This window comes from Boleophthalmus pectinirostris, unplaced genomic scaffold, assembly GCF_026225935.1.
Source record: "Boleophthalmus pectinirostris isolate CB_2022bp ecotype Guang Dong unplaced genomic scaffold, ASM2622593v1 HiC_scaffold_6, whole genome shotgun sequence".
Classification (NCBI taxonomy): Eukaryota; Metazoa; Chordata; class Actinopteri; order Gobiiformes; family Gobiidae; genus Boleophthalmus; species Boleophthalmus pectinirostris.
In genome coordinates, this window is record NW_026571447.1 from 37877025 (window position 1) to 37903766 (window position 26742).

The 26742-nt window shown below is 39.6% G+C and overlaps 2 protein-coding genes across 2 annotated transcripts; both read left to right on the plus strand.

The window, feature by feature from the left end:
* The first annotated feature begins 6315 nt into the window (after positions 1–6315).
* LOC110162575 (toll-like receptor 13) lies at positions 6316–11909 on the plus strand. Its single transcript, XM_055164121.1, has 4 exons — positions 6316–6476; positions 7289–9761; positions 9850–9967; positions 10253–11909. The coding sequence occupies exons 2-4, from the start codon at positions 7298–7300 to the stop codon at positions 10488–10490; spliced, it is 2820 nt and encodes a 939-aa protein (XP_055020096.1). The 5' UTR covers positions 6316–6476; positions 7289–7297; the 3' UTR covers positions 10491–11909.
* A 2421-nt stretch (positions 11910–14330) lies between these two features.
* Positions 14331–23413, plus strand: LOC129411788 (toll-like receptor 13). The gene is made up of 5 exons (XM_055163812.1): positions 14331–14383; positions 16563–16751; positions 19115–21463; positions 21552–21669; positions 21955–23413. The coding sequence occupies exons 1-5, from the start codon at positions 14335–14337 to the stop codon at positions 22190–22192; spliced, it is 2943 nt and encodes a 980-aa protein (XP_055019787.1). The 5' UTR covers positions 14331–14334; the 3' UTR covers positions 22193–23413.
* The last annotated feature ends 3329 nt before the right edge of the window (positions 23414–26742 follow it).

Below are 26742 nucleotides of genomic sequence, written 5' to 3' on the forward strand. Positions count from 1 at the left end.
TTATGTAACACTCCCAACACTGACTGCAACATATAAATAAAGAATACAAACATTACATGGAACATACATAGAAAATGTAGTTTAACATGCACATTACCTGTAAATGTCATGCAAAATGTTCACTTTATCTATACTTTTATGTTTTTCATAATATAGTTGTATGAGAAAAATGCAAAAGGGGAAACACTTTCAGGAGTAAACCACACATGACACATATTAACCTTATATAAAGATTTACTACAAAGACAGTGGTAAATTCTTAATTTTTTTTTCCTGTTTTTTTCCATATGGGAGATCTGGATTATTTGGAATGATACAGTATTATTGACTTACCTTCATTAGTCCTCTTTTGAATATTTAATCTTAAATTACATTTTGTTTATGGTAAACTAACAAAATGAACTAAAGTGGCTCAGAAACTGAAATGGGTCCATTCACTTCCTCTTCAAAAGTGCTGAAAGAACTGAAAGATCCCACCTCACAGACATTTCACAACAGAGATTTTCATCGACGTGTTTTCATAGTTAAAAATGTCTAATGTCTCAGAAGCAGAGCCGGGCCTGGTCTGTACTTGGACTGGAGACCACTGGCAACACCAGGAGCCGCTGTTGTTGTGTCCTTAGGCAAGACACTTCATCCACATTGCAAAGTAAGAAAGTGAAGTGTGCGTGAGTGGTGGTCGGAGGGGCTGATGGAACAGAGTGGCTGCCTCACTTCCATCAGTCTGACTCAGGACAGCTGTGGCTACAATATCTTACCATCACAGAGTGTGGCTCTGTAAAGTGCTTTGGGTGTCATGAAAGGCGCTGTATAAATGCAGTGATTAATTCATGCAATTTTCTTTGAGTTGATATTTTTGATAAATCGCAAGTAAGTGCAGAGCTGTGGGTGAGGATAGGGGGTAGGTGAAAACAGACATTTTTTGAGCACTGAGATTCGATTGCAAGACACAGAAATACTTGCATAAATGAATCAAAATTAAAAGTTAGAGTAAGCTTTTGGCAAGAAAACTGTGTGATATGGTAAAAAGCTCATAAAAATCCATTTGACATACAGCCACAGTATGTACAATCATACACTGAGAACAGTCTAAATCACAGGTGTCAAACATGTGGCCCGGGGGCCAGATCCGGCCCTCCAAGACCTTTAATCTGGCCCTCGGCTGATTTTCTAGAAAAATATTTTAATTCTATTTTTTATTAAAATATTGGTAATTTTATACGGTGTTTATCACAGCAGCGTCTCCAGCGTCTCTGTACGTGGCCCCTCCCACCAGAGCAGCACATATGAAGACTTGTCTCTTTCCAAACGCTCTTAAAGGACGATCATTTTGACTGTTGACCGTGACACCCTCATCAGAAAAATGTCACAAATGAGAAAAGTGGAGCCGAGTGCAGGATTTTACAACAAAAACTGACTTATTCCTATTTCTACAAGTTAATTTTAAACAAGTTCATGTTAAAACATTGTGTTGAATTTTTTTTTTTTTTTTTTTTTTAAGTTTCAGGTTGTTCATAATATTATAATATTTTGTAAAAGAAAGAGTTCATCAATTAAAAAATATTTCTGTAGTAGATTTGTGTTTCTCTGCACTATTTGAACTTATTGTTATTTTTGGGGTTTATATGACATGAGTTTTCTGATCCGGCCCCTTTGGGACCTAAGTCGGTTGGATACGGCCCCCGGACCAAAATGAGTTTGACACCCCTGGTCTAAATAATGAGTTTTATTGCACGAGAATAACACACAGACACTAGAGCTCCACGGGGTGCTGTTTGTCTCACTGGGATATGCCTTTGCACCTTTAGGCCCTAGTGGTTAGTTTAGGTTGCCCCAGTGACACAGAAGGACCTTGGTCTGCCCCATATCAAACTAAGCCCTCAGAGATTCCAGCCCTGAGAGGAACGTGGTGAGAGAGTTTCCTCTGAATCATGTGAAGATTACCCTCTGCTCTATGTCGCACTGGGAGACGGCCAAGGGTGAGGTCATCAACACGCGCCCAGAGAATGGGCATAATATTACCAATAGGGTGTAGTGGTGTGTGGAGTTGAGTGTTTTCAGCTTGTAAGAAGAACTATATGCAGGGTTTGTGTGAAACAAAGCTCAATTACTGATATCCAATCCACTTTATTTCTATAGCGAATTTCACAAACTGTTTCCAAAATGCTGCACAAATACATAATAATAATAACAACAATGATAAAATGATAAAATAAACTACTAAAATAATACACACATCAAGAATCTCAGACTTCCGGTCATTGCGCAATGCATACTGGGAAGGATTTTCTGAAAAAGTGAGCATCAAACCGCCATGTTTGATTTTACAGTGGGATACATCTATTGACAAAGCCGATCTTTTCAAGTCTTTTGAACCATATCACTTTTGTTTCTGGTTCTGATAGTATCATATTTTAGTTTTGGGATTCGGACATTGTTAATTGTGTGGATGTTGGGTCCTAACAGCGGAAAACGGCTCGAGAAATTGGTTTGCAAACTCCGTAAATGCAAAAGGGAATCAGATGTGGGTGACTCAAACCTCTGTTCAAACTGTTGCCCTTCCCAACGGAATTGAAAAATAGTGAAAGGCAAAAGCGATGGGTAGTATTGATCCACGGGAAAGACGAAAGAGGAAACCTTTGACTGCCTAAATCATCCTGAGTTTGCAGCGAACCTTTTGTATGTAGAGCGCCATCAAAGCGGGATCCCGTTTGTTAAGCGAGAGGTGCAGAAGACAAACAGGCCGAGCGAGCACTTTCTTGTTCTTGTAGTTTCACAGCAACATTAAGTCTTGGTCTCTTTGCAGTGGAAAGTGTTTCTTGGCGAACAGTTGGTGCCTCTCGCTTTGGCGTTGACTTTATAAATTCGGAACCAAGACTGAGTGAGGGATCGAGGTTTTGCTTTGATGGCGCTCCAGGTACAAAATGTTCGCTGCAAACTCGGGATGATTTAGGCAGTTTACCTTTTTTGTCCTTCCCGTGGTTCAATACTGCCCATCGCCTTCACCTTTCACTATTTTTCAATTCCGTTGGGAAGGGAAATAGTTTAAACAGAGGTTTGAGTCACGCACATCTGATTCCCTTTTGCATCTATGGAGTTCGCAAACCAATTTCTTGAGCCGTTTTCCACTGTTAGGATCCAACAACCACACAATTGACGATGTCCGAATCCCAAAGCTAAAATATGACAATATCAGAACCAGAAACAAAAGCGATACGGTTCAAAAAACTTGAAAAGATCGACTTTGACAATAGACACATCCCACTGTAAAAACAAACATGGTGGTTTGATGCTAACTTTTTCGGAAAATCCTTCCCAGTATGCATTGCGCAATGACCGGAAGTCCGAGATTCTTGATGCGTGTATACTAGTCTTAAAATAATAAAACCAGTAAAATAAAATGAGAACAAAATCATAGAATAGAAATAAATAAACCAATAAATAAATTAAATTAATAAAACCAATAAAAACACATAAAAATAAATAAAAGACACAGAGGAGCACAGAATAAAAGTGGGTTTTAAGATGAGACTTAAAACACTCCACTGTGGGGGCTGTTCGGACGTGGAAGGGCAGAATGTTCTAGAGTTTAGGTCCGACCACAGAGAAGGTCCAGTCCTCCTGGTTTTAAGTCTCGTCTTAGGCCCCACGAGCTGGAGCTGGACCTCAGACTTCAGAGCGGGTGCGGGGGTATAAATTTGGATGAGGTTCTAGACGTACTGTGGGGCCAGAACATTCAAAGCTTTAAAAACAAACAATAAAATCTTAAAATCATCTCTAAAATTAACAGGAAGCCAGTGCAAAGACGTGTGATGAAATAAAAATGTGCATAACTTATTCAAAAAGTTTAAAAGATAAAAAAGGTTTAACTTAAATGATAAAAACTTGATTTTAAAACATTGTTGATCTGTTTGTCAAATTTGAAATCTCTGTCTAAGGTGACGCCGAGGTTGGTGACTGTGGTGATATGTTTATGATGTGAAAACAATATAACATAGAAGACAAAATAGAATAATCCAGGCCTTTAAAAAGCGAGCGTGGTGCGTCATAGGCCCTGCACCGGTTCTATGTGATGTGGTGAGTGTCCTTTTAAAATAGCAGCGTTGTGTTCGCGCTCGACCTTTACAGTCTAATCTTGTGCATGTGACAGTGAGACAGAGGAGCAGGTCCAGTTACAGCCTCGTGCCACAGATGACCAGACACATGCACATTGTGACCGATGTGTAGAAGAAGAACTATATCGTCTCCAGTTTTTCTGCTCTGACAAACCAAAAATGGCTCCAAATGTACTATGAACACTCACAGGGGCGGGATTAAAGTTTTTCTTCTTCCTACTTGATTTTGTGCAAAAGTAAAGATAAGCATGCATATTACTCGCGTGCTTTTGTTGGTCTTCTTGTTTCTGTTCATACGACCGCACTGACGCTAGAATATTCCATTGTAAAAGAAAACAAAATGTCTACTTGCCTCCACACACTCACATTTCTCACAAAAACGAGAGACATTTTAATGGGGACTTCCAAATAGCTGTCATTCCAGTCCTTTGTCAGCCTGTGGTCACTTTTGGATGTTTCCAAACATGACGTAGGCTCAGTGGGCGCTGTGCCTGACTGATGGTGCTGCAGCCCCTCTTTATGTAACGCTTCGGTTAAAGCCTGGGTTAAACAGATAATTGGTACGAGGTACGTGCTGTCAGGACCGTCCCTGCCTCAGTTGGGTCACAGCACTGGCAGGTTGACAGGTGGAGCGGGCACCACGGGACAATGGGACACGATATGAGGCTATTATGGCTGAGCGGTTTTGGAGAAATGTCACATTTTCTAAAGTTCTGTGATTAGATTTGAGACGTTACATTTTAAACACAAATTACAAAACTAATAAGAATCCCACTTCACAACATGTTTATAATCTATAGTCAGTAGAAGAGAAGACATGAAGAAGGGTTTGACCCCAAAATGTCACTTTGCTATTAAAACAAAATAAAAACTTTAGGAGCTCCAAAAAACTGCTGTGGGGATCAGCTGTTTCCTTTCTAATGAGGTTTTTGGATGTGTGGTTTTCAGATGTGCATGTCTCTGTCAACACTTTAATCAGTAATTTTTCTACTATTTGGTGTCAACTAATGCTTTTATTTAAAATCCATTAAGTCTAATTAAAAAAGGTAATATATTATGTGAACAATATATTTAATGATTCATTTATTAACTTTATTGAAAACCTTGTCCTTTTTTGGGGCAAACTTATTGATGCTAAACGTTCTAAACCAAGGGTCTCCAACCAACCACCTCCTGTGAGCTCCTTTACAAAACCAAAATGCCAAGCTGCTTCTTCAGTTCTGTTCAGACGCTGGTGGACTACACTGAAACTACGCTCAAACTCTTTGCTATAAATCATAAATTATGATCCATTTATGAGTGCACAGAGTTAGGCTTCAAAATTACTACTACAAATGTAGTAAGCATTGAATTATTTCCTTTATTCAGTGTGATACATATTAATGTGTCTACAGTGTATAATTAAACATGGCCCCAAAGCTTTACATGAGGCGTATTGTGCTGACCTGCCACATTAACCCGTGCATCACTGTAGGTCACCTGTACCTATAATCTGTACCTATGTACAGTGTGGTCTGTATTGTGAGCTGAGCTGGAGCAGGGTGCTCCTCTAGTTGTTATATGAGCTTGGCACTGCACAGTACATGGACTGGGCCTTTTCATACTGGGCCCCAGCAGATTTTTACGAGGGCAGAAATGGGTTTTAAAGATATGAACATATTGCCCTTTCACTAGTTTAATGGAAATCATCAGGTTCAATGACACTGAACTGTTTTTTAAATCTGACTTTTTGCTAGTTCTCATTGTTATAACAGCACTTTCAGCTTTTGGAGAAGTGAAAGTAGGTTTGTGTCTTTGAGCGTATTTGCATAAGTCATAGATGAAGAACCAACTGTGTAAAACTTAAGACACTGAAAGGTCAATGCTGCACATGAAACAGAACTGAGTTAAAGATAAGATAGTCCTGACCAAACAGCAACAAGACCGTGGAGCTGGGTCTCTGGGTGAGGTTCTGTGGTGCCAGTCTGTTCATGACAGGTTGCCACAGCAGCAGCGCAACGCAAGTTTTACATAACAGCTCATATCTTCTGAATGGCAAAAGCTCTGGCTTGTTTAGCTACTCCATCCAGGAGCTGTTTAACAGACAGAGGGAAATACAATAATGCAATGGCAATAAAACAAATATATTTTTATTGGTAACTGGTTTCAAAAATTGCACTTGTTTTCTCAAAAATAAAACCAAACATCCCTGAATGTTTGATTATATTTTCATTGAAGATACTGTTGAGTTTATTAAAGTTAAGGGACAGGAGCACTTCTGCTTTCAACTCCAAATGTCTAACTAAAAACGAGAAGAGACACTATACCCTTTGTTCGTTGGAGTGGACACTGACACTTCGTCCTGGCTGTGGAGACGCAAAGGTGAGTAGTGGCTTCAAGAGTACTTTCATTAACCATAGATGAAGAACCAACTGTGTATAACTAAAGTTACTGAAAGGTCAGTGTTAAGCATCCGTTGAAGGATGGGTCGAATATCTTAAAGCTGTGATGAAGCCAGTACAGTTTTTAATCCTGACCTCATGTTTTATCTGGAAAAAAGCAAAAGTAATATTACAGTTCAATTAAGGCTTTAGTTCTGTCCATTTGGAGCTGGTTTTTGGACGACTGCTTGTCAATAACAAACAACTTCAAGAAGAGCAGATGAGTAATATGGTCATATTTACAAAAAGAAATGTGTAGCTTTATTGCCCCATCATCTTGATAGTTTTTACCAATAACCAATGTTAGCTGTGTGTTTATTTGAAAGCTACAAATGGTAAAAATATTCACAATACTGTAAAATCTATCTTAAGTAATTATTTTAAAGTTCCTCTATTATGCACATTGACTCTTTAGAGATTTAAGTGTTATAATGTTGTTATAATGTTGTTACCTCATCAGAAATAGACTTGGAAATGTGAGTTATTTCATTCACATGTTTGAATAATCCTGGATTATTGGTCTGTTTACATCTCCAAAACTCAAAATGCTCTGCTCCACCTTGTGATGTCACGAAGTGATAGTTATCAAGATAACAGCTTCTTTTACCTTTAGTTCAGTAGAGATTGGCAATTGGAGGGCTCACATTATCCAAATGATTCTCCTGAAGGTGTATGGAGTTTTAACACAGTGGGGCACTTCTGTATGACCACGACACGTCAAAGGTTCCACACTGATGTTTGTGTTTCTAACAGGAGCTCAGGATGAGGAGTCAGAGCACTTTTCTTTTCTCACTTTTCTCTCTGCTGCTTCAGCCTCACGTTTCACTCTTTTACTCTTTACAAAACTGCACCATAGACTTTGATGACCACAGTCAAATTGTTTGTGATCATAATAAACTAACCAGTGTTCCTCCTGGTCTCCCCAAAACAGCCACTTCTTTGAGTGTGTTTGACAATGACATCCAGAGAATCCGACAGACTGATTTTAAAGGTTTCACCAGACTTCAGTTTTTACACCTGGGGATGAATGACCTCTCACACATTGAAGAAGGAGCCTTTTCAGATTTATCTGCTGTAACTGAGATTATGTTGTCTTTCAATGAACTCACAGCCCTGACTGACAACACTTTTACAGGGCTGTCAAACCTGACATCTCTGTACCTAAACAATAACAAAATATATTCTGTTTCACAGTATGCCTTTAGGCCTCTGAAAGAACTGCAGATTCTTGACATGGGATCAAATAACTTAGTCCAAATTAGCAATATCATTAACATTGTTACACATTGTCCAGCAATAAAAACTCTGAGCTTGCATTTTAACCAGCTAACCTCATTTGAATCCAACCTTTTCCCAACACATTTTTTAAACCTTACTCAGCTGGATCTCCAATCAAACCCTCTGAAGAGGTTTAGAGTTCACGGGAATGTGTTTCCAAGTTTAAATGAGCTGCGACTGCCAGCAATAATGCCAGATTGTGACTGGGACGTTTCTGACAGATCCCTGACACGTGTGAGGAGTTTGATCGTGGAGTTGGAGTTTGGAATCCAAGTAAACCTTCAGTTGTATAAATCCATATTTCAAAGTGTCAATAAAGCCGAGTCTGTGTATCTGTCATATTCTGCTCTAGAGTCTCCTGAAGGCCTGTTACCATTAACTTGTGAAATTCCAACCTTGCAAAAGTTAGATTCATTTCTCAATATTATTCGGATTCTCAATGAAACTCTCCTACAGTCCTGCACTAATTTGACTGAACTTCATCTAAAAGGAAATTCTATGAGTGATTTATCAGATTGTTCTCTATGTATGATGAAACAACTCACTCGGCTGTCAATAGAGTCAAATGAATTATCCAAAATACCAACCACGATCAGAAACATGTCCACTCTCACATATCTGTCCTTTGAACAAAACCTTATCACAGATCTTCACTGTTCAGACTTTTCACATTTGACGTCATTATCTGAACTCAACTTAAATTCCAATCGAATTTCCAGTCTCAACAGCTGTATGTTTAAGGGTCTCGAGAATTTAAAAATACTACAAGTGAAAAATAATTTCATTTCTTTACAATTGGATAGTTTTGGTTTTACTTTGGCTCATCTGACACATTTAAACGCAGCTGAAAATAGCCTTAGATGGTTTCAGAAAGGAACATTTAAAAGTATGCAATCTCTTGTTGAACTGAATTTGAAATCAAATAGATATTCCATTGTTGACAATGGTGCATTTGAGGGACTTACAAATTTAAAAACTCTGACTTACTCACCGTCTTACTTTTATATTGGGGATTTTACAAGTTTTAAACAGCTAGAAAAACTTATTATGTTCGTTTTCTACAGCACCTTAAATACAACAACAAATAATGACTTTTTTTTCAATATGTCTTCCCTGCATGAGTTAAATGTCATTGTAGATGTAAGTACTTGTTTTACATGGACACGAAACCTTCTTAACAGCATAAGAAATTTAAGAGTTCTGTCATTTGAAAATTATTGCTGCATGGTCTTTGATGATGACATGTTTATTGTCAGTCCCAAACTATTACGTCTTCAATTTATCAACTGTGACCAATTCACTCACACATCTAAGCTGTTTCACCCTCTGAAAGACCTAAACGTTCTGGACTTGACAAACGACAACATACAATCTTTAGACTTTTTGCGTGACGCTAACCTCACCAAAGTGGAAAAGTTGATCTTAAAAGACAATAAGCTCTTAGTAATAGATGAAACAGTTTTTGAAACTCTAACTTCACTAAAACACCTCGACTTATCTGGAAATCCATTTGCATGTAACTGCTCAAACGCTGGGTTTATAGACTGGGTGATCAGAAACAAACAAGTCCAAGTGGTCAATGCTTTTCAGTACAGATGCTCCTCTCCTCCGTCTGAAGAAGGAAACTTTTTGCTGGACTTCAATGTGCAGTCATGTTGGGAGTTCACTGGCTTCCTCTGCTTCATCTCCAGCTCTGCTTTGGTCCTTGTCACTCTTCTGTCCTCCTTCACCTATCACTTTCTGCGATGGCAGCTGGTCTATGGCTACTACCTCCTCCTGGCATTTCTCTACGACAGTAAAAAGAGAAGACAGGGCTGCCCTTACATCTACGACGCGTTTGTGTCCTACAACGTTCACGATGAGGACTGGGTTTACAGAGAGCTACTGCCTGAACTGGAAAGAGTCCAGGGATGGAGGCTGTGTCTGCACCACCGCGACTTCCAACCAGGTACAGCGTCTCCTCAGTCTCCCCTGATGGATTCTGTCCATGTGTTCCTCTGGAGATGTGCTAACCTCACATATTCTGCTGTGTTCAGGGAAACCCATCATTGAGAACATCACAGACGCCATCTACAGCAGCAGGAAGACTCTGTGTGTGATCAGCCGTCGATACCTGCAGAGCGAGTGGTGCTCACAGGAGATACAGATGGCCAGGTACAGACTCACTGCAGCTTGATCTGTCCTGGGCTAGACCATGGAAAAGACCAGGGACGGACCTGAACTAGATCAGAAACGGCCCTGGTTGAGTCCTGGAATAGTCCAAGTCGAATGTTGGTTTGGATCTGCTCTAATTCTGGTCCAGTTCTCGTTGAGTCCTGGATTAGTCCCGGTTTAGTCCTTGTTAAGTACTGGTTTAATCCTGGTTTAGTCCAGGTCTAGTCCAGTTCGGTTTAGTCCTGGTTCAGTCCTTGGATTCTCACGTGTCTCTTTTGTGTGCAGTTACCGTCTGTTTGATGAGCAGAAGGACGTGCTGATCCTGCTGTTTCTGGAGGAGATCTCGTCCAATCAGCTGAGTCCGTTCTACCGCATGAGGAAGCTGGTGAAGAGCCGCACATATCTGAGCTGGACCCAGGCCCGGAACCACAGGGGCCTGTTCTGGGAGAAGGTTCAGAGAGCGTTAGAGTGTGACAACGAACCTGCCGACAGCCACAACCCACTGACCGCTAATGTTTATTAGGTGGTAACAGGCTACAGTCATAGAAGTTTAATAAGATCTGGAACGAACCGACAATGACATTGTCGTGGTTTCTAAGGACAAAGCTCATGACGCCAATTTTTTTTCTTCTGTATTAATGAACTGCACAATCAGTTCTGTCCAATCAGAACGATGGCAGGTAGAGTTGAGCTAACACGTTCTTATGCTGCATTCGTTTATTCATTTGTCTCCCACTCAGATCTCGGATACGACGTCACTTCCGCGCTTCAACCGTTCCATTATGTTTCGTGAAAAAAAAAGAAAAGCTGTACCAGATGCTCCAAAATAAGTCTGTGCTTCAACTACACAACCACGAGATAGAATTCAGTATAAAAAGAATAATTCAGTGTATTATTGAAGTGAAAGCGTTTGGTGTTGATAGTCAATCATTTTTGCACATTAGCAGGAAATGCTAAAAACATGGGCAACACCGACCTCCAATACAGGAAAGTACTGAAGAAATACAGATGCAGTAAAGTACTGAAGTAATACAGATACAGTAAAGTACTGCAGTAATACAGATACAGTAAAGTACTGCAGTAATATAGATGCAATAAAGTACTGCAGTAATATAGATACAGTAAAGTACTGCAGTAATATAGATGCAGTAAAGTACTGCAGTAATATAGATACAGTAAAGTACTGCAGTAATACCAGTGACTGAAATTGTCTTTTAAACCATCAAATCGTCCAAACACAATGAAAACAGTTCATACACGTGACACTGGGTGCAGTGTCTTGGATTCTATCACAGAATCTTTGCTCGTTCTCCTCTGAGCTCTTCCAAGTTCTGAGTTTCTCTGTCCGAGGAAAAGGGGCGTGTCAGTGCGTGTCTCTAGGCAACATCCTCGGACCTCCGAGTCGGATGATACACGAATGCACCATTAGTGTGGCTCGGCTAAATTTTACAAAACTATGATTTAGATGCTCTGAGGATTTAAATGTAAGATGTTCAACGAGAAAAAATCTGTCCTGTGTGAAACTGTCCCTGTCAGGCTTTGATCACACACATTTAACTGCACTCACTTGGCTATTTGTTTTTGTTTGGAGCTCATAATCCTAAAATAATCAAATAAATACAAACATAGATAAATAATAGCTGTATTCTTATAATGTTAGAAAGGTTAACAGTATAAATAATAATGTTTTTATTGTTCCATTATGCCACTATACTATATCCCCGGTGAAAAAGTGGACAAGATTTCAGAGAAATTGATTCCATGTCTTGTAGGAGTATCTGTGTGCTGAATGCAGTGGAGAGGTGACTGTTGTGGTTCACTTGATCTGAATCTAAACACACAGTATCTCAGATTAACTGTGAGGCCGTACTCTCAGTTCCTCTTTGGACCACACTGAGCTGAAGAACACAGAGAAGGCCTGTGTGCTCTCTCAGACTGTCAATCAAATGTCAATCAGATCTGTCTGTTTTTGTTGACTTTTATGTGAAGCACTTTGGTCAGCTGAAGTTGCTTTAAATGTGCTGTATAAATAAACTTGAGTTGAATTGAATTGAACATGCAGTTTAGAAGAGAACCGTTCATTGTGGTATGTTCTCAGATTAAAATAATATTGCCTTTTGAGATTCTAAATGACCTGAAATCAACTGTTTACAATTTTAGTTATTTTTGTAGTTATAATATAATATAATATAATATAATATGTCAGGAGCCTCGGCCTGAGAAGAACTTTCCCCAGGAAGAACCAAATGCGCGGAGGACGGAACACTCAAAACAAGATATAACCCACCAAACTGGATTCACGCTTCTGTCCAGATACTTTGCACCACCTTGGAACAAGCCGAGGTTCTTGAGCGTGGAGGACCGGAGGAGCTCATCTGGACCTGTAGTCCACAGTGCATTCTCGGTTTCCCCGCCTGGAACCAGTGCGCAGACGACGGAACGTACCCGCTCTGACCCAGTCCATGGCACACTGGTCTTGCTCGTCCCCGTCTGGAATTAACATATGAAGGACGGAGCCTCTGGACCATCTGAGCAAGGCGCTTGGAGGACCAGACCAAGGACCAGACCAAAGCCCTGTCCTGAGGGGCTGCGCGCTACGGTGAGTGCTCCTCTTTATCGCTGTTGGCTGCTGCTGTTACCTGAAGTCAGAGCTTCTGCTCTGGGCTGATGTGTTGTGACTTTGTACAAAGTTCTACATGTTGCTGTTTCATGAGTTCATGATGAGAAATTGAGATATCGCTGTTTTCCTGGCACGTCAATTTGATCAGTTTTGGTTAATTTGCCGGTGTGAAAGCAGACCACACTGGAGTCTGCTACATAATCACAATTTTATTGCCTGGTGCGGACCAAATAATTGAACTAGCAGTGTGAAAACGCCCTTAAACTCTACAAATTCCATACTACAACTGTACAATGACTTACCTTCATGTAACATATAATACACCCTACAACTGTACAACAACTCACCATTATGTAACAGATAATACTCCCTACAACTGTAAAACTCACCCTTATGTGACAGATAAAATATAATTTCAGTTCCTTTATTGTCTTTGTTATATAAAATAACAAAATTACGTTAGAGCATCACACAAACTGGATAGGATTTTAAAAGTGCATAATAGTGTAGAGCACCCCTCTATGACAGCCACCATGTAGATTAGAAGCTGGTGCGTTTGAAGACCTGTACAATCTCACAGAGCTTCATCTTTCAGCAGATTCATTCAGTGGAGATACATTTGCAGGTTTATCCAGACTGGAACGCCTCTTTATATCCCTCCACTTCCCCGTAACAGGTCAGTGTCTTATTTCACTTGCCGTCACTACACAATTTGGCGTTTATAGTCCCAAATTTTGGATCTGATCATTTCTGTGAGTGACTAGACCCAAGAACTCAGCATATTACAACAAAAATCTGAATTTAAGCATTATACATTTTACCTGCCCCCATCTGTATAAAATATTATTGTCCTAGAGAATGTTGTGATGCTGTCTGAAATCCAGCAATTGGCAAACATTGTCAAAAAAAAGTCTTTAAAGCACAACAAAAAATACAAAAAGGATTTGAACGACGCATTTTCTTGAGCCTGTGATTTATTGAGTTTATGATTCCAGTTAAGTCTTTAATGTTCAACAAAAAAGGTGAGAGTGACTAAATGAAAAACCTTTAACTAATGCTAGATTTGAGAGGGATTTATAGATAGATTATTTGTTTATCAGCAGAGCAGATGTGACCACTGTCTTTGCAGATAACATAAGGCTGCAATAATAGATTGCGCTATTGTCAGCACTAAAATTGTTTATCACCATGTGATAAAATAAGTTATGACGCTAAATGAACATGAGTGAGTGGGAAACGTCTTAATGACTCGTATGCATGTGAGTGCGTAAATGACAAGAAATGTCTCAAACTTTAGAAGCCGGATGTCCACTCATACCTGATCCATACACCTATCCCCGCCCCCTAAGAGAGCCTGAAATCTGCTGAAATCCTCCAAGACACTGACATGGTACAAGAAGGACAGCGGGTCTTTCTGCAGGAGACATGCTCAGTAGAGCCAAGTGATATAGTCTGATAATTCCTCTATTCAACAGTACAAAATCAGATCACCTGTTTTAATTTCTATAAATCAGGTCTTTAGGGTCAGATTGTGTTAAAATAAAGACTAAATCTTAAGTCTAATTTGAGTAACAAATTAGTTAGAATCACCCCCCCAGGGAATGTTGATGACATCCAATGCAAATATCAATATTTCAATCAGTCAAAATGATCTTTAGATTGAGTACTTCTCGTTTTATTTGCATGTCACATTTGAGCTACAGCTCTGTTTCCTCTTTCTCATCTTTACTCCAGCACATAAAAGAGGATGAGTGACACCCACCTCCCCTCAGTCGAAATGCTGTCGAGAAGCTGTGGTGAGTTTTAATTTAAGTTTATCGTAATAAATCTTTTCATAGAAAAGAAAAGATTATTGTCGAGGTTTGCACAAATGGGAACTGGATTAATTGAAACAAAAGTTGTATTATAGCCTTAATTAAACAGCTGGAAGGAAATGTCATTTTATCTGTTGTTTCTGTCATTGGTTCTACATGAACCAAATTTCTGAAAACAGGAGTCTGATGTTTGACTGCAGGATGTTTTTTTAAGGTGATCGGACGTCTCAACGAATTAAGCAGACATCAAACACAGAGCGCTGTTATTTTGTATTGGGGCATGAGATATTGAATAAATGATATTCTGACAAAATTGCAGAAATCCATATTATAGCCAATTTAACCAAATGCTTCATCTGGGGCGTCACACAGACTGAGGCAACATTGGGTGGCAGGGTGATCAATAAGTTTTTAATTTTATTTTATCTCCTAGGGGCAATTTTACTGTGTGATAGATAAACCTATGTCCTGTCAATCATCATTTCATCTTTGTACTGTTCCTCTTTACAACTTCCTGTATATAGCTGAGATATATTTGTGTCACTTAACATTTTTACTTGTACATTGTACATTTTATAATCATGCCTTATTTGACTTCAGTCTCTTGCTATTTTTACTTATTTTGAATTTCTTATTACAACTTACATTTTTTTCTCTTTGTTATTATAATATACTGATCAAAAAGTTAAAGGAACACTCTGAAAACACATCAGATCTCAATGTGAAAACAAAACAAAAACAAACAAAAAAAGAAATGTTGAATATCTATACAAATCTGGACAGGTCAATGTCTTAGGAACAAAAGGAAGCCTCCTCTTTAATGGAAATGAACAACAGGTGCACTAGAGGCAACAATGAGACAGGCCCTAAAACAGGACTGGTTTTGCATGTGGAGGTCATTTCAAGTTTCTCCCTCTTGGCGTTTTTTGGCTGCTTTTCCTCTAGTGCTGCTTTGGCTACAGTGATTATTACAACTGGGAATATGAGGCCGTTCACTAACCCTACAGAAGCTGCACAGACTGGCCAAAGTCTCCAGGATGGCACATCAGGACGTGCCGTCACAGGAGATTTAATGTGTCTCCCAAAACAATCTCATGGAGGAGATTTCAGGAGTCAGGCAGTTATTCCAGGAGAGCTGCACAGGGCTGTGGAAGATCCTGAACCCACCAGCAGGACCCATATCTGCTCCTTTGTGCAAAGAGGAACAGGCCTGTGCCCTGCAGAATAACCTCCAGACACTGGAGTGAATGTCTCTGCCCAAACAATCAGAAACAGACTTCAGACCAGAACTGGCAAGTCCGGCACTGGTGCCCTGTGCTTTTCACAGACGAGAGAAGGTTCACCCTGAGCACCTGTGATAAATGTGAAAGAGTCTGGAGAAGACAAGGAGATCGCTCTGCTGCCTGCAACATGGTTCAGCATGAGCGGTTTAGTGATGGGTCAGTGATGGTCTGGGGAGACATATCCATGGAGGGACACACAGACCTCTACCGGCTAGAAAACAGCAGTGTGACTGCCATTAGGTATCAGGATGAAATAGTAGGTCCCAGGTTTCTCCTGATGCGTGACAATGCTCGGCCTCAAGTCTGCAGGCAGTACCTGGAGGATGAAGTGACTGATCTCAATGGTCTGGGAGGACATCGCACAAGAAACCATCCGTCGTTTCATTAGAAACATCTCACGACTTTGTCAAAAATGCGTAAAAGCCCATGAGGGCAACATAAGAGACTGAGAAGCATTTTGATTTGCAGAAATTAAATTCTGGTAGAAGGGACTAGCCTGCCACATCATTATTTCATTTAGATTTTCAGGGTGTCTATAATATTAAGCTCTCTGTAGGCTGAAAATGTTATTTACAATAAAAGCGGTGGCATCCTTTTGTTCCTAAGACATTGCCCTGTCCATATTTGTATAGATATATAACATATTGTTTATACATTGAGATCAGATGTGTGTTCCTTTCATTTTTTTGAGAAGTACATATTGTGATGTGTGAGCTTCTGTGTTCTAAGTTTAAGAGCTACGAACTATTAATAATATATTTAAATACAGACTTCCTCTCACAGTTTAAGAATTGGGTACATCTGCTTTCAGGAACTGCAGGAGCTAGAGAGTACAACTAAAGCGATGTATTCTGAACTAAATGTTTTGTGATTAACAGGAGCCAGAGTCCAGATGAAACCTCAGAGCCGTTCTCTTTTCTCACTCCTGTTTCTGCTGCTTCTTCCTCATCCCTCACGTCTTTATTCATTTAAGAAATGCTCCACAGATTTGAAGGATCAAAGTCGATTTGTGTGCTCTTCAAAAGAACTTCCCAATATTCCCACTGACATACCCAAATCTGCCACAGGTATAAATTTACAAATGAATAAAATACAGAGCATCAGACGGACAGATTTAATTGGATTCTACAAACTTGAGATATTAAACCTGGACCTCAACAAGATCTCACACATTGAAGATGGAGCCTTTTCAGACTTATCAGCTTTAACACAGCTGACTTTAGCTCTCAACAATCTCAGAAACCTGAATGACAACATGTTCACGGGACTGTCCAGCCTGTCAGATCTTATAATAGAGGATAATCAAATAATTTCCATTTCAAAGTTTGCATTCAAGCCTTTACATAAACTGCACACTTTGTATTTGTCATTTAACTATCTGGTCAGTAGTGACATTGCTAACATACTGATGCACTGTCCATTACTAGAGATATTATATTTGGCTTATAACAACCTCACTTCATTTGAGTACTATAATTTGCCATTTCCATCATTAAAAAGCTTAAATCTTGTGGGAAACAATATAACTGTGTTTGAACCTGACAAGTCCCCATTTCTCTTCATGAACCTCACAGAACTGGATTTGGACGAGAACCCTCTGAGGAGGCTGAGCGTTCACTCAGATGTGTTTCCTCATTTAAACTCACTGGGTTTGGCTTCAATGATGGAACCTGTCATTGAATGGGACGTTTCTAACAAAGACTTTTTCAGAGGTTTGTCCAAGTTGGACTTGTTTGACACTAGTTTTGANGTTAAAGGAACACTCTGAAAACACATCAGATCTCAATGTGAAAACAAAACAAAAACAAACAAAAAAAGAAATGTTGAATATCTATACAAATCTGGACAGGTCAATGTCTTCGGAACAAAAGGAACCCTCCTCTTTAATGGAAATGAACAACAGGTGCACTAGAGGCAACAATGAGACAGGCCCTAAAACAGGACTGGTTTTGCATGTGGAGGTCATTTCAAGTTTCTCCCTCTTGGTGTTTTTTGGCTGCTTTTCCTCTAGTGCTGCTTTGGCTACAGTGATTATTACAACTGGGAATATGAGGCCGTTCACTAACCCTACAGAAGCTGCACAGATTGGCCAAAGTCTCCAGGATGGCACATCAGGACGTGCCATCGCAGGACATTTAACGTGTCTCCCAAAACAATCTCATGGAGGAGATTTCAGGAGTCAGGCAGTTATTCCAGGAGAGCTGCACAGGGCTGTGGAAGATCCTGAACCCACCAGCAGGACCCATATCTGCTCCTTTGTGCAAAGAGGAACAGGCCTGTGCCCTGCAGAATAACCTCCAGACACTGGAGTGAATGTCTCTGCCCAAACAATCAGAAACAGACTTCAGACCAGAACTGGCAGGTCCGGCACTGGTGCCCTGTGCTTTTCACAGACGAGAGAAGGTTCACCCTGAGCACCTGTGATAGACGAGAAAGAGTCTGGAGAAGACAAGGAGATCGCTCTGCTGCCTGCAACATGGTTCAGCATGAGCGGTTTAGTGATGGGTCAGTGATGGTCTGGGGAGACATATCCATGGAGGGACACACAGACCTCTACCGGCTAGAAAACAGCAGTGTGACTGCCATTAGGTATCAGGATGAAATAGTAGGTCCCAGGTTTCTCCTGATGCGTGACAATGCTCGCGCCTCAAGTCTGCAGGCAGTACCTGGAGGATGAAGTGACTGATCTCAATGGTCTGGGAGGACATCGCACAAGAAACCATCCGAAACCATCCGTCGTTTCATTAGAAACATCTCACGACTTTGTCAAAAAATGCGTAAAAGCCCATGAGGGCAACATAAGAGACTGAGAAGCATTTTGATTTGCAGAAATTAAATTCTGGTAGAAGGGACTAGCCTGCCACATCATTATTTCATTTAGATTTTCAGGGTGTCTATAATATTAAGCTCTCTGTAGGCTGAAAATGTTATTTACAATAAAAGCGGTGGCATCCTTTTGTTCCTAAGACATTGCCCTGTCCATATTTGTATAGATATATAACATATTGTTTATACATTGAGATCAGATGTGTGTTCCTTTTCATTTTTTTGAGAAGTACATATTGTGATGTGTGAGCTTCTGTGTTCTAAGTTTAAGAGCTACGAACTATTAATAATATATTTAAATACAGACTTCCTCTCACAGTTTAAGAATTGGGTACATCTGCTTTCAAGAACTGCAGGAGCTAGAGAGTACAACTAAAGCGATGTATTCTGAACTAAATGTTTTGTGATTAACAGGAGCCAGAGTCCAGATGAAACCTCAGAGCCGTTCTCTTTTCTCACTCCTGTTTCTGCTGCTTCTTCCTCATCCCTCACGTCTTTATTCATTTAAGAAAATGCTCCACAGATTTGAAGGATCAAAGTCGATTTGTGTGCTCTTCAAAAGAACTTCCCAATATTCCCACTGACATACCCAAATCTGCCACAGGTATAAATTTACAAATGAATAAAATACAGAGCATCAGACGGACAGATTTAATTGGATTCTACAAACTTGAGATATTAAACCTGGACCTCAACAAGATCTCACACATTGAAGATGGAGCCTTTTCAGACTTATCAGCTTTAACACAGCTGACTTTAGCTCTCAACAATCTCAGAAACCTGAATGACAACATGTTCACGGGACTGTCCAACCTGTCAGATCTTATAATAAATGATAATCAAATAATTTCCATTTCAAAGTTTGCATTCAAGCCTTTACATAAACTGCACACTTTGTATTTGTCATTTAACTATCTGGTCAGTAGTGACATTGCTAACATACTGATGCACTGTCCATCATTAGAGATATTATATTTGGCTTATAACAACCTCACTTCATTTGAGTACTATAATTTGCCATTTCCATCATTAAAAACCTTAAATCTTGTGGGAAACAATATAACTGTGTTTGAACCTGACAAGTCCCCATTTCTCTTCATGAACCTCACAGAACTGGATTTGGACAAGAACCCTCTGAGGAGGCTGAGCGTTCACTCAGATGTGTTTCCTCATTTAAACTCACTGGGTTTGGCTTCAATGATGGAACCTGTCATTGAATGGGACGTTTCTAACAAAGACTTTTTCAGAGGTTTGTCCAAGTTGGAGTTGTTGGACACTAGTTTTGATATCCGAACTTATCAATTGCTTTTCAAACTTGTTGATTCAGTTGACAACCTTAATCTAGATAGACTTGGTAGATTAATTGACAAAGTTCTGTTGGACTTTGCTTGCAGTATCCCATCGCTACAAAAGTTGAGTTTAGGCTGGAATAACATTTCAATTCTAAATGATAGTCTTTTACAGTCCTGTGCCAATCTGACAAAACTGGACCTCGGATATAATTCAATGACCGACTTAACTGAAGCTTCACTTCAAATGTTGACACGACTAATTACCCTAAATCTGGACAGTAATCATTTCTCCAGAATACCAGTGGCCATTAGAAACATGACCACACTGAAACATCTATCCTTTGATCAAAACAAGATCACAGAACTTCAGTGTTTTGATTTTCTTAATTTAATATCTCTAAGAAAACTTTCTCTTGCAAACAATGCCATTCTTAAAATAAGCAGTTGTGTTTTTAGGAGTCTTCCAAACTTAGAAATTCTCAATGTTGCAAATAATCGACTTCTTCAATTAACTTTTGATGGGACCTTAACAAAATTGAGATCTCTACTTGTTGGTGGAAATAATATTGGATTGCTTCTCAAAGGCACATTTCATAATATGTCCTCTCTCACATATTTAAACTTTTTTAAAGATAACAGTGCAGTGACTGCACTAGAAGCTGGTGCGTTTGAAGGCCTGTACAATCTCACAGAGCTTGATCTTTCAACAAATTCATTCAGTGGAGATACATTTGCAGGTTTACCCAAACTGGAACGATTGTTTTTATCCCTCCACAACCCCGTAGCAGGTTCACGCTCATCCAGTGGCTCTTTGTATTTGCCGTCACTACAGAACTTGGAGGTCAAAGTTAATAGTAGGGCATGTTTACCTCAGCAACAAGATGTTTTAAAAGGTTTGGGCAATTTAACAACTTTCAAATCAACAAATTTTTTCTGTGAAACGCCTCATCAGAACACATTTATTTACAGTCCTCATTTAGAAGAACTTTCTATTGCAAACAGTGAGGAGTTTGATGCACTTCCAGAGCTATTTCATCCATTAAAACAGTTAAAAACTCTACATCTGACATATACCAATATCAAATCTGTGGATTTTCTGTCCAACGCAAATCTGACCAGACTGGAAGTGTTGAGCTTAACCAATAATGAGATAAAACTAGTGAATGAGACTATTTTTAAGGCACTCCCATCACTAAAACACGTCGACTTATCTGGAAATCCATTTGCATGTAACTGCTCAAACGATGGGTTTATAGACTGGGTGATCAGAAACAAACAAGTCCAAGTGGTCAATGCTTTTCAGTACAGATGCTCCTCTCCTCCGTCTGAAGAAGGAAACTTTTTGCTGGACTTCAATGTGCAGTCATGTTGGGAGTTCACTGGCTTCCTCTGCTTCATCTCCAGCTCTGCTTTGGTCCTTGTCACTCTTCTGTCCTCCTTCACCTATCACTTTCTGCGATGGCAGCTGGTCTATGGCTACTACCTCCTCCTGGCATTTCTCTACGACAGTAAAAAGAGAAGACAGGGCTGCCCTTACATCTACGACGCGTTTGTGTCCTACAACGTTCACGATGAGGACTGGGTTTACAGAGAGCTACTGCCTGAACTGGAAAGAGTCCAGGGATGGAGGCTGTGTCTGCACCACTGCGACTTCCAACCAGGTACAGCGTCTCCTCAGTCTCCCCTGATGGATTCTGTCCATGTGTTCCTCTGGAGATGTGCTAACCTCACATATTCTGCTGTGTTCAGGGAAACCCATCATGGAGAACATCACAGACGCCATCTACAGCAGCAGGAAGACTCTGTGTGTGATCAGCCGTCGATACCTGCAGAGCGAGTGGTGCTCACAGGAGATACAGATGGCCAGGTACAGACTCACTGCAGCTTGATCTGTCCTGGGCTAGACCATGGAAAAGACCAGGGACGGACCTGAACTAGATCAGAAACGGCCCTGGTTGAGTCCTGGAATAGTCCAAGTCGAATGTTGGTTTGGATCTGCTCTAGTTCTGGTCCAGTTCTCGTTGAGTCCTGGATTAGTCCCGGTTTAGTCCTTGTTTAGTACTGGTTTAATCCTGGTTTAGTCCAGGTCTAGTCCACTTCGGTTTAGTCCTGGTTCAGTCCTTGGATTCTCACGTGTCTCTTTTTTGTGCAGTTACCGTCTGTTTGATGAGCAGAAGGACGTGCTGATCCTGCTGTTTCTGGAGGAGATCTCGTCCAATCAGCTGAGTCCGTTCTACCGCATGAGGAAGCTGGTGAAGAGCCGCACATATCTGAGCTGGACCCAGGCCCGGAACCACAGGGGCCTGTTCTGGGAGAAGGTTCAGAGAGCGTTAGAGTGTGACAACGAACCTGCCGACAGCCACAACCCACTGACTGCTAATGTTTATTAGGTGGTAACAGGCTACAGTCATAGAAGTTTAATAAGATCTGGAACGAACCGACAATGACATTGTCGTGGTTTCTAAGGACAAAGCTCATGACGCCAATTTTTTTTCTTCTGTATTAATGAACTGCACGATCAGTTCTGTCCAATCAGAACGATGGCAGGTAGAGTTGAGCTAACACGTTCTTATGCTGCATTCGTTTATTCATTTGTCTCCCACTCAGATCTCGGATACGACGTCACTTCCGCGCTTCAACCATTTTATTATGTTTCGTGAAAAAAAAAGAAAAGCTGTACCAGATGCTCCAAAATAAGTCTGTGCTTCAACTACACAACCACAAGATAGAATTCAGTATAAAAAGAATAATTCAGTGTATTATTGAAGTGAAAGCGTTTGTGTTGATGGTCAATCATTTTTGCACATTAGCAGGAAATGCTAAAAACATGGGCAACACCGACCTCCAATACAGGAAAGTACTGAAGAAATACAGATGCAGTAAAGTACTGAAGTAATACAGATACAGTAAAGTACTGCAGTAATACAGATGCAGTAAAGTACTGCAGTAATATATAGATACAGTAAAGTACTGCAGTAATATAGATACAGTAAAGTACTGCAGTAATATAGATACAGTAAAGTACTGCAGTAATATATAGATACAGTAAAGTACTGCAGTAATACAGATACAGTAAAGTACTGCAGTAATATAGATACAGTAAAGTACTGCAGTAATATAGATACAGTAAAGTACTGCAGTAATATAGATATAGTAAAGTACTGCAGTAATATAGATACAGTAAAGTACTGCAGTAATACCAGTGATTAAAATTGTCATTTAAACCATCAAATCGTCCAAACACAATGAAAACAGTTCATACACGTGACACTGGGTGCAGTGTCTTGGATTCTATCTCAGAATCTTTACTCGTTCTCCTCTGAGCTCTTCCAAGTTCTGAGTTTCTCCGTCCGAGGAAAAGGGGCGTGTCAGTGCGTGTCTCTAGGCAACATCCTCGGACCTCCGAGTCGGATGATACACGAATGCACCATTAGTGTGGCTAGGCTAAATTTTTACAAAACTATGATTTAGATGCTCTGAGGATTTAAATGTAAGATGTTCAACGAGAAAAAATCTGTCCTGTGTGAAACTGTCCCTGTCAGGCTTTGATCACACACATTTAACTGCACTCACTTGGCTGTTTGTTTTTGTTTGGAGCTCATAATCCTATCTTAGTAGAAGGTTAACAGTCAGATTAACTGTGAGGCCGTACTCTCAGTTCCTCTTTGGACCACACTGAGCTGAAGAACACAGAGAAGGCCTGTGTCCTCTCTCAGACTGTCAATCAAATGTCAATCAGACTTCAATTCTCACTGTATTGTGTTATCTGTAACTCTGTATATGTATATGTATCTGTTTTTGTTGACTTTTATGTGAAGCACTTTGGTCAGCTGAAGTTGCTTTAAATGTGCTGTATAAATTAACTTGAATTGAACTGAATTGAACATTCATTTTAGAAGAGAAACGTTCATTGTGGTATGTTCTCAGATTAAAATAATATTGCCTTTTGAGATTCTAAATGACCTGAAATCAACTGTTTACAATTCTGGTTATTTCTTAACAGGCTATTTTCTAATCAATGTTATACTGCTTTTTCCTCATCAAAAACAAACACAGAGTTGTTTTTCTTTCTTTTTCTTTCATTCACACAACTCCTGTTTACTTAGGTTCTTTCAAAGGGTAAACTCTGTTTCACCTTGTGATGTCATTTATTAATACAGGTGTTTTAATCTCCATACAATGACTCATCTTCATGTAACATATAATACTCCCTACAGCTGTTCAACAACTCACCCTTGTGTAACAGATAATACTATGTCCTATCATTATTTCATCTTTGTACTGTTCCTCCTTACAACTTCCTGTATATAGCTGAGACATACAGTATTTGTATTATTTAACATTTTTACTTGTGCATAAACATTTTATAATCATAACTTACTTGACTCCAGTCTCTTGCTATTTTTGCTTCTTATTTTGAATTTATTATTACCACTTACATTTTTTCTCTTTGTTATTATAATATACTGATCAAAACGTTAAAGGAAAACACATCAGATCTCAATGTGAAAACAAAAAAAATATACAAATCTGGACAGGGCAATGTCTTAGGAACAAAAGGAAGCCTCTCTTTCAATGGAAATGAACAACAGGTGCACTAGAGGCAACAATGAGACAGGCCCTAAAACAGGACTGGTTTTGCATGTGGAGGTCATTTCAAGTTTCTCCCTCTTGGTGTTTTTTGGCTGCTTTTCCTCTAGTGCTGCTTTCAATCAGTCAATCAATCAAACTTTATTTGTATAGCACTTTTCATACATTTAAAATGTAGCACAAAGTGCTTCACATGCAACAGAAAAATTACAATACAATAATTAAAAACAACAGCAACCCCCCATCCCATCCCATTGTTTCATCCATATATACAACAATTTAAACATAAACATAACAACAAAAACATAAAGCTCCTAAAGGTTATCATAAAAATCAAAATGGAGACAAAGTAAAACAGTAATGATAATTTAATTTAAAATAAATATAATAATAGTAATAATAATAATAACAATAATAATAATAATTTAAGTTAAAACAGATAAAAGTTTCAATTAAAAGCTAAATTAAAAAGATACGTTTTGAGTTTACTTTAAAAAATATGAACACTCGCAGCGGACCTCAGATCCTCAGGTCGACTGTTCCACAAACGGGGGCCGTAAAAGCTGAATGACGCCTCACCATGAGTTTTAGTTTGGACTCTTGGGACAGTTAAAAGAAGACTACCCGAGGTTCTGAGAGTCCGAGAGGGCTCATATGATAAAAGCAGATCAGATAAATAAATAGGACTAAGACCATTAAGAGCTTTATAAACTAATAAAAGAACTTTAAAATCTATCCTGCAGCTCACAGGAGCCAGTGCAGAGACTTCAGTACTGGGGTGATGTGCTCTCGCTTCCTGGTCCTTGTCAGCAGTCGTGCTGCAGAGTTTTGGAGGAGCTGCAATGGAGCTGTAGATTTCTTTGGAAGACCAGAAAGGAGAGCATTGCAGTAATCAACATGGTTTGTGATAAAAGCATGTATTAAAGTCTCTGCACGGGCTTGAGAGAGAAATGGTCTGACTCTGGCAATATTTTTTAGATGATAAAAAACAGATTTAGTGATGGACCTGATGTGCGGCTCAAAGCTAAGCTCACTGTCAAGAATAACTCCTAAACTCTTGACCCTCTCACAGGGGTTCAGTGAGTAGGTTTGGAGCTTAGCTTTGAGCCTCTCTCTCTGAGCTTCAGGACCAATAATTAAAACCTCGGTTTTGCCCTGGTTGAGCTGGAGGAAGTTTGCTGCCATCCAGGACTTAATATCTAAAATGCAGTTAAAAAGGGTGTCGATCGGGCTCAGGTCATCAGGAGACACGGCTATATAGAGCTGGGTATCATCAGCATAGCTATGAAAGTTAACACCGTGTCTCCTGATGACCTGTCCTAGTGGCAGCATGTAAAGGTTAACAAGGGTTGGACCTAAAACTGAGCCTTGGGGAACACCGCACTCCATTTTACATTTTGCGGAGGAGTGTTCCCCAAGACTAACATAAAAATCCCTGTTTGTTAAAAAAGATTTGAACCAGTTAAAAACAGACCCAGAGAGACCGATTGCATAATGTAATCTATCTAGTAAAATACAGTGGTCTACAGTGTCAAATGCTGCCGTGAGATCCAACAGCACCAGGACTGACAGGTTCTTCTTGTCCATGTTGGATCTTATATCATCTAGGATTTTTACTAGTGCAGTCTCTGTGCTGTGGTGAACTCTAAAACCAGATTGATGAATTTCAAAGATATTGTTGGCAATCATAAAATCATGAATTTGGTTAAAAACTATTTTCTCTAAAATTTTACTTAAAAACGGCAGATTGGACACAGGTCTGTATTTACTGAGCAGGGAGGGGTCCAAGTTGTCCTTTTTAAGCAGAGGTTTGACCATGGCAGTTTTGAGTGGTGTTGGAAAAAACCCTGTCTGCAGCGAAAAAATTAAAAACTGATTTAAAAAGTGATGTAGGGATAGGATCTAAAAAACAAGTGGCTGGTTTCAATTGTAAAATTATTTTGTTAAGAGTCGTAGCATCAACCAGGGCAAAACTATCAAGTGTGTTTGATAAAATCAAAGGATTTGTAATACAGACGTTACTTGGTTGTATCTGTTGCAGGTCAGCTCTAATGGACTGTATTTTATTGCTGAAGTAAGTCACAAAATCCTCACAATTTGGCATGTTTGATGGCTCCTTCCAATTACGAACAGGGTTGGCAACAGAACTAATCGTGGAGAATAGAATCCTGGGATTTTTAATGTTATTATTTATAAGTTGGGAGAGGTATGCTTGTCTTTCGCATTTCATACCATTATTGTATTTTCTCACTTGTTCACGGTAAATTTCATAGTTTATTGTAATTTTATTCTTGCGCCATTTTCTTTCTGCTTTTCTACAATTTTGCTTCAGTTGTCTTGTTTTTTCATT

Bases quoted from the DNA above. Each gene is read 5' to 3' on its own strand.
- LOC110162575 (XM_055164121.1), top strand. From the start codon at position 7,298: ATGAGGAGTCAGAGCACTTTTCTTTTCTCACTTTTCTCTCTGCTGCTT. The intron at 9,762-9,849 runs GTACAGCGTCTC...TGCTGTGTTCAG, and splicing joins CCACCGCGACTTCCAACCAG to GGAAACCCATCATTGAGAAC. The intron at 9,968-10,252 runs GTACAGACTCAC...TTTTGTGTGCAG, and splicing joins CAGGAGATACAGATGGCCAG to TTACCGTCTGTTTGATGAGC.
- LOC129411788 (XM_055163812.1), top strand. From the start codon at position 14,335: ATGAGTGACACCCACCTCCCCTCAGTCGAAATGCTGTCGAGAAGCTGT. The intron at 14,384-16,562 runs GTGAGTTTTAAT...TGTGATTAACAG, and splicing joins AATGCTGTCGAGAAGCTGTG to GAGCCAGAGTCCAGATGAAA. The intron at 21,464-21,551 runs GTACAGCGTCTC...TGCTGTGTTCAG, and splicing joins CCACTGCGACTTCCAACCAG to GGAAACCCATCATGGAGAAC.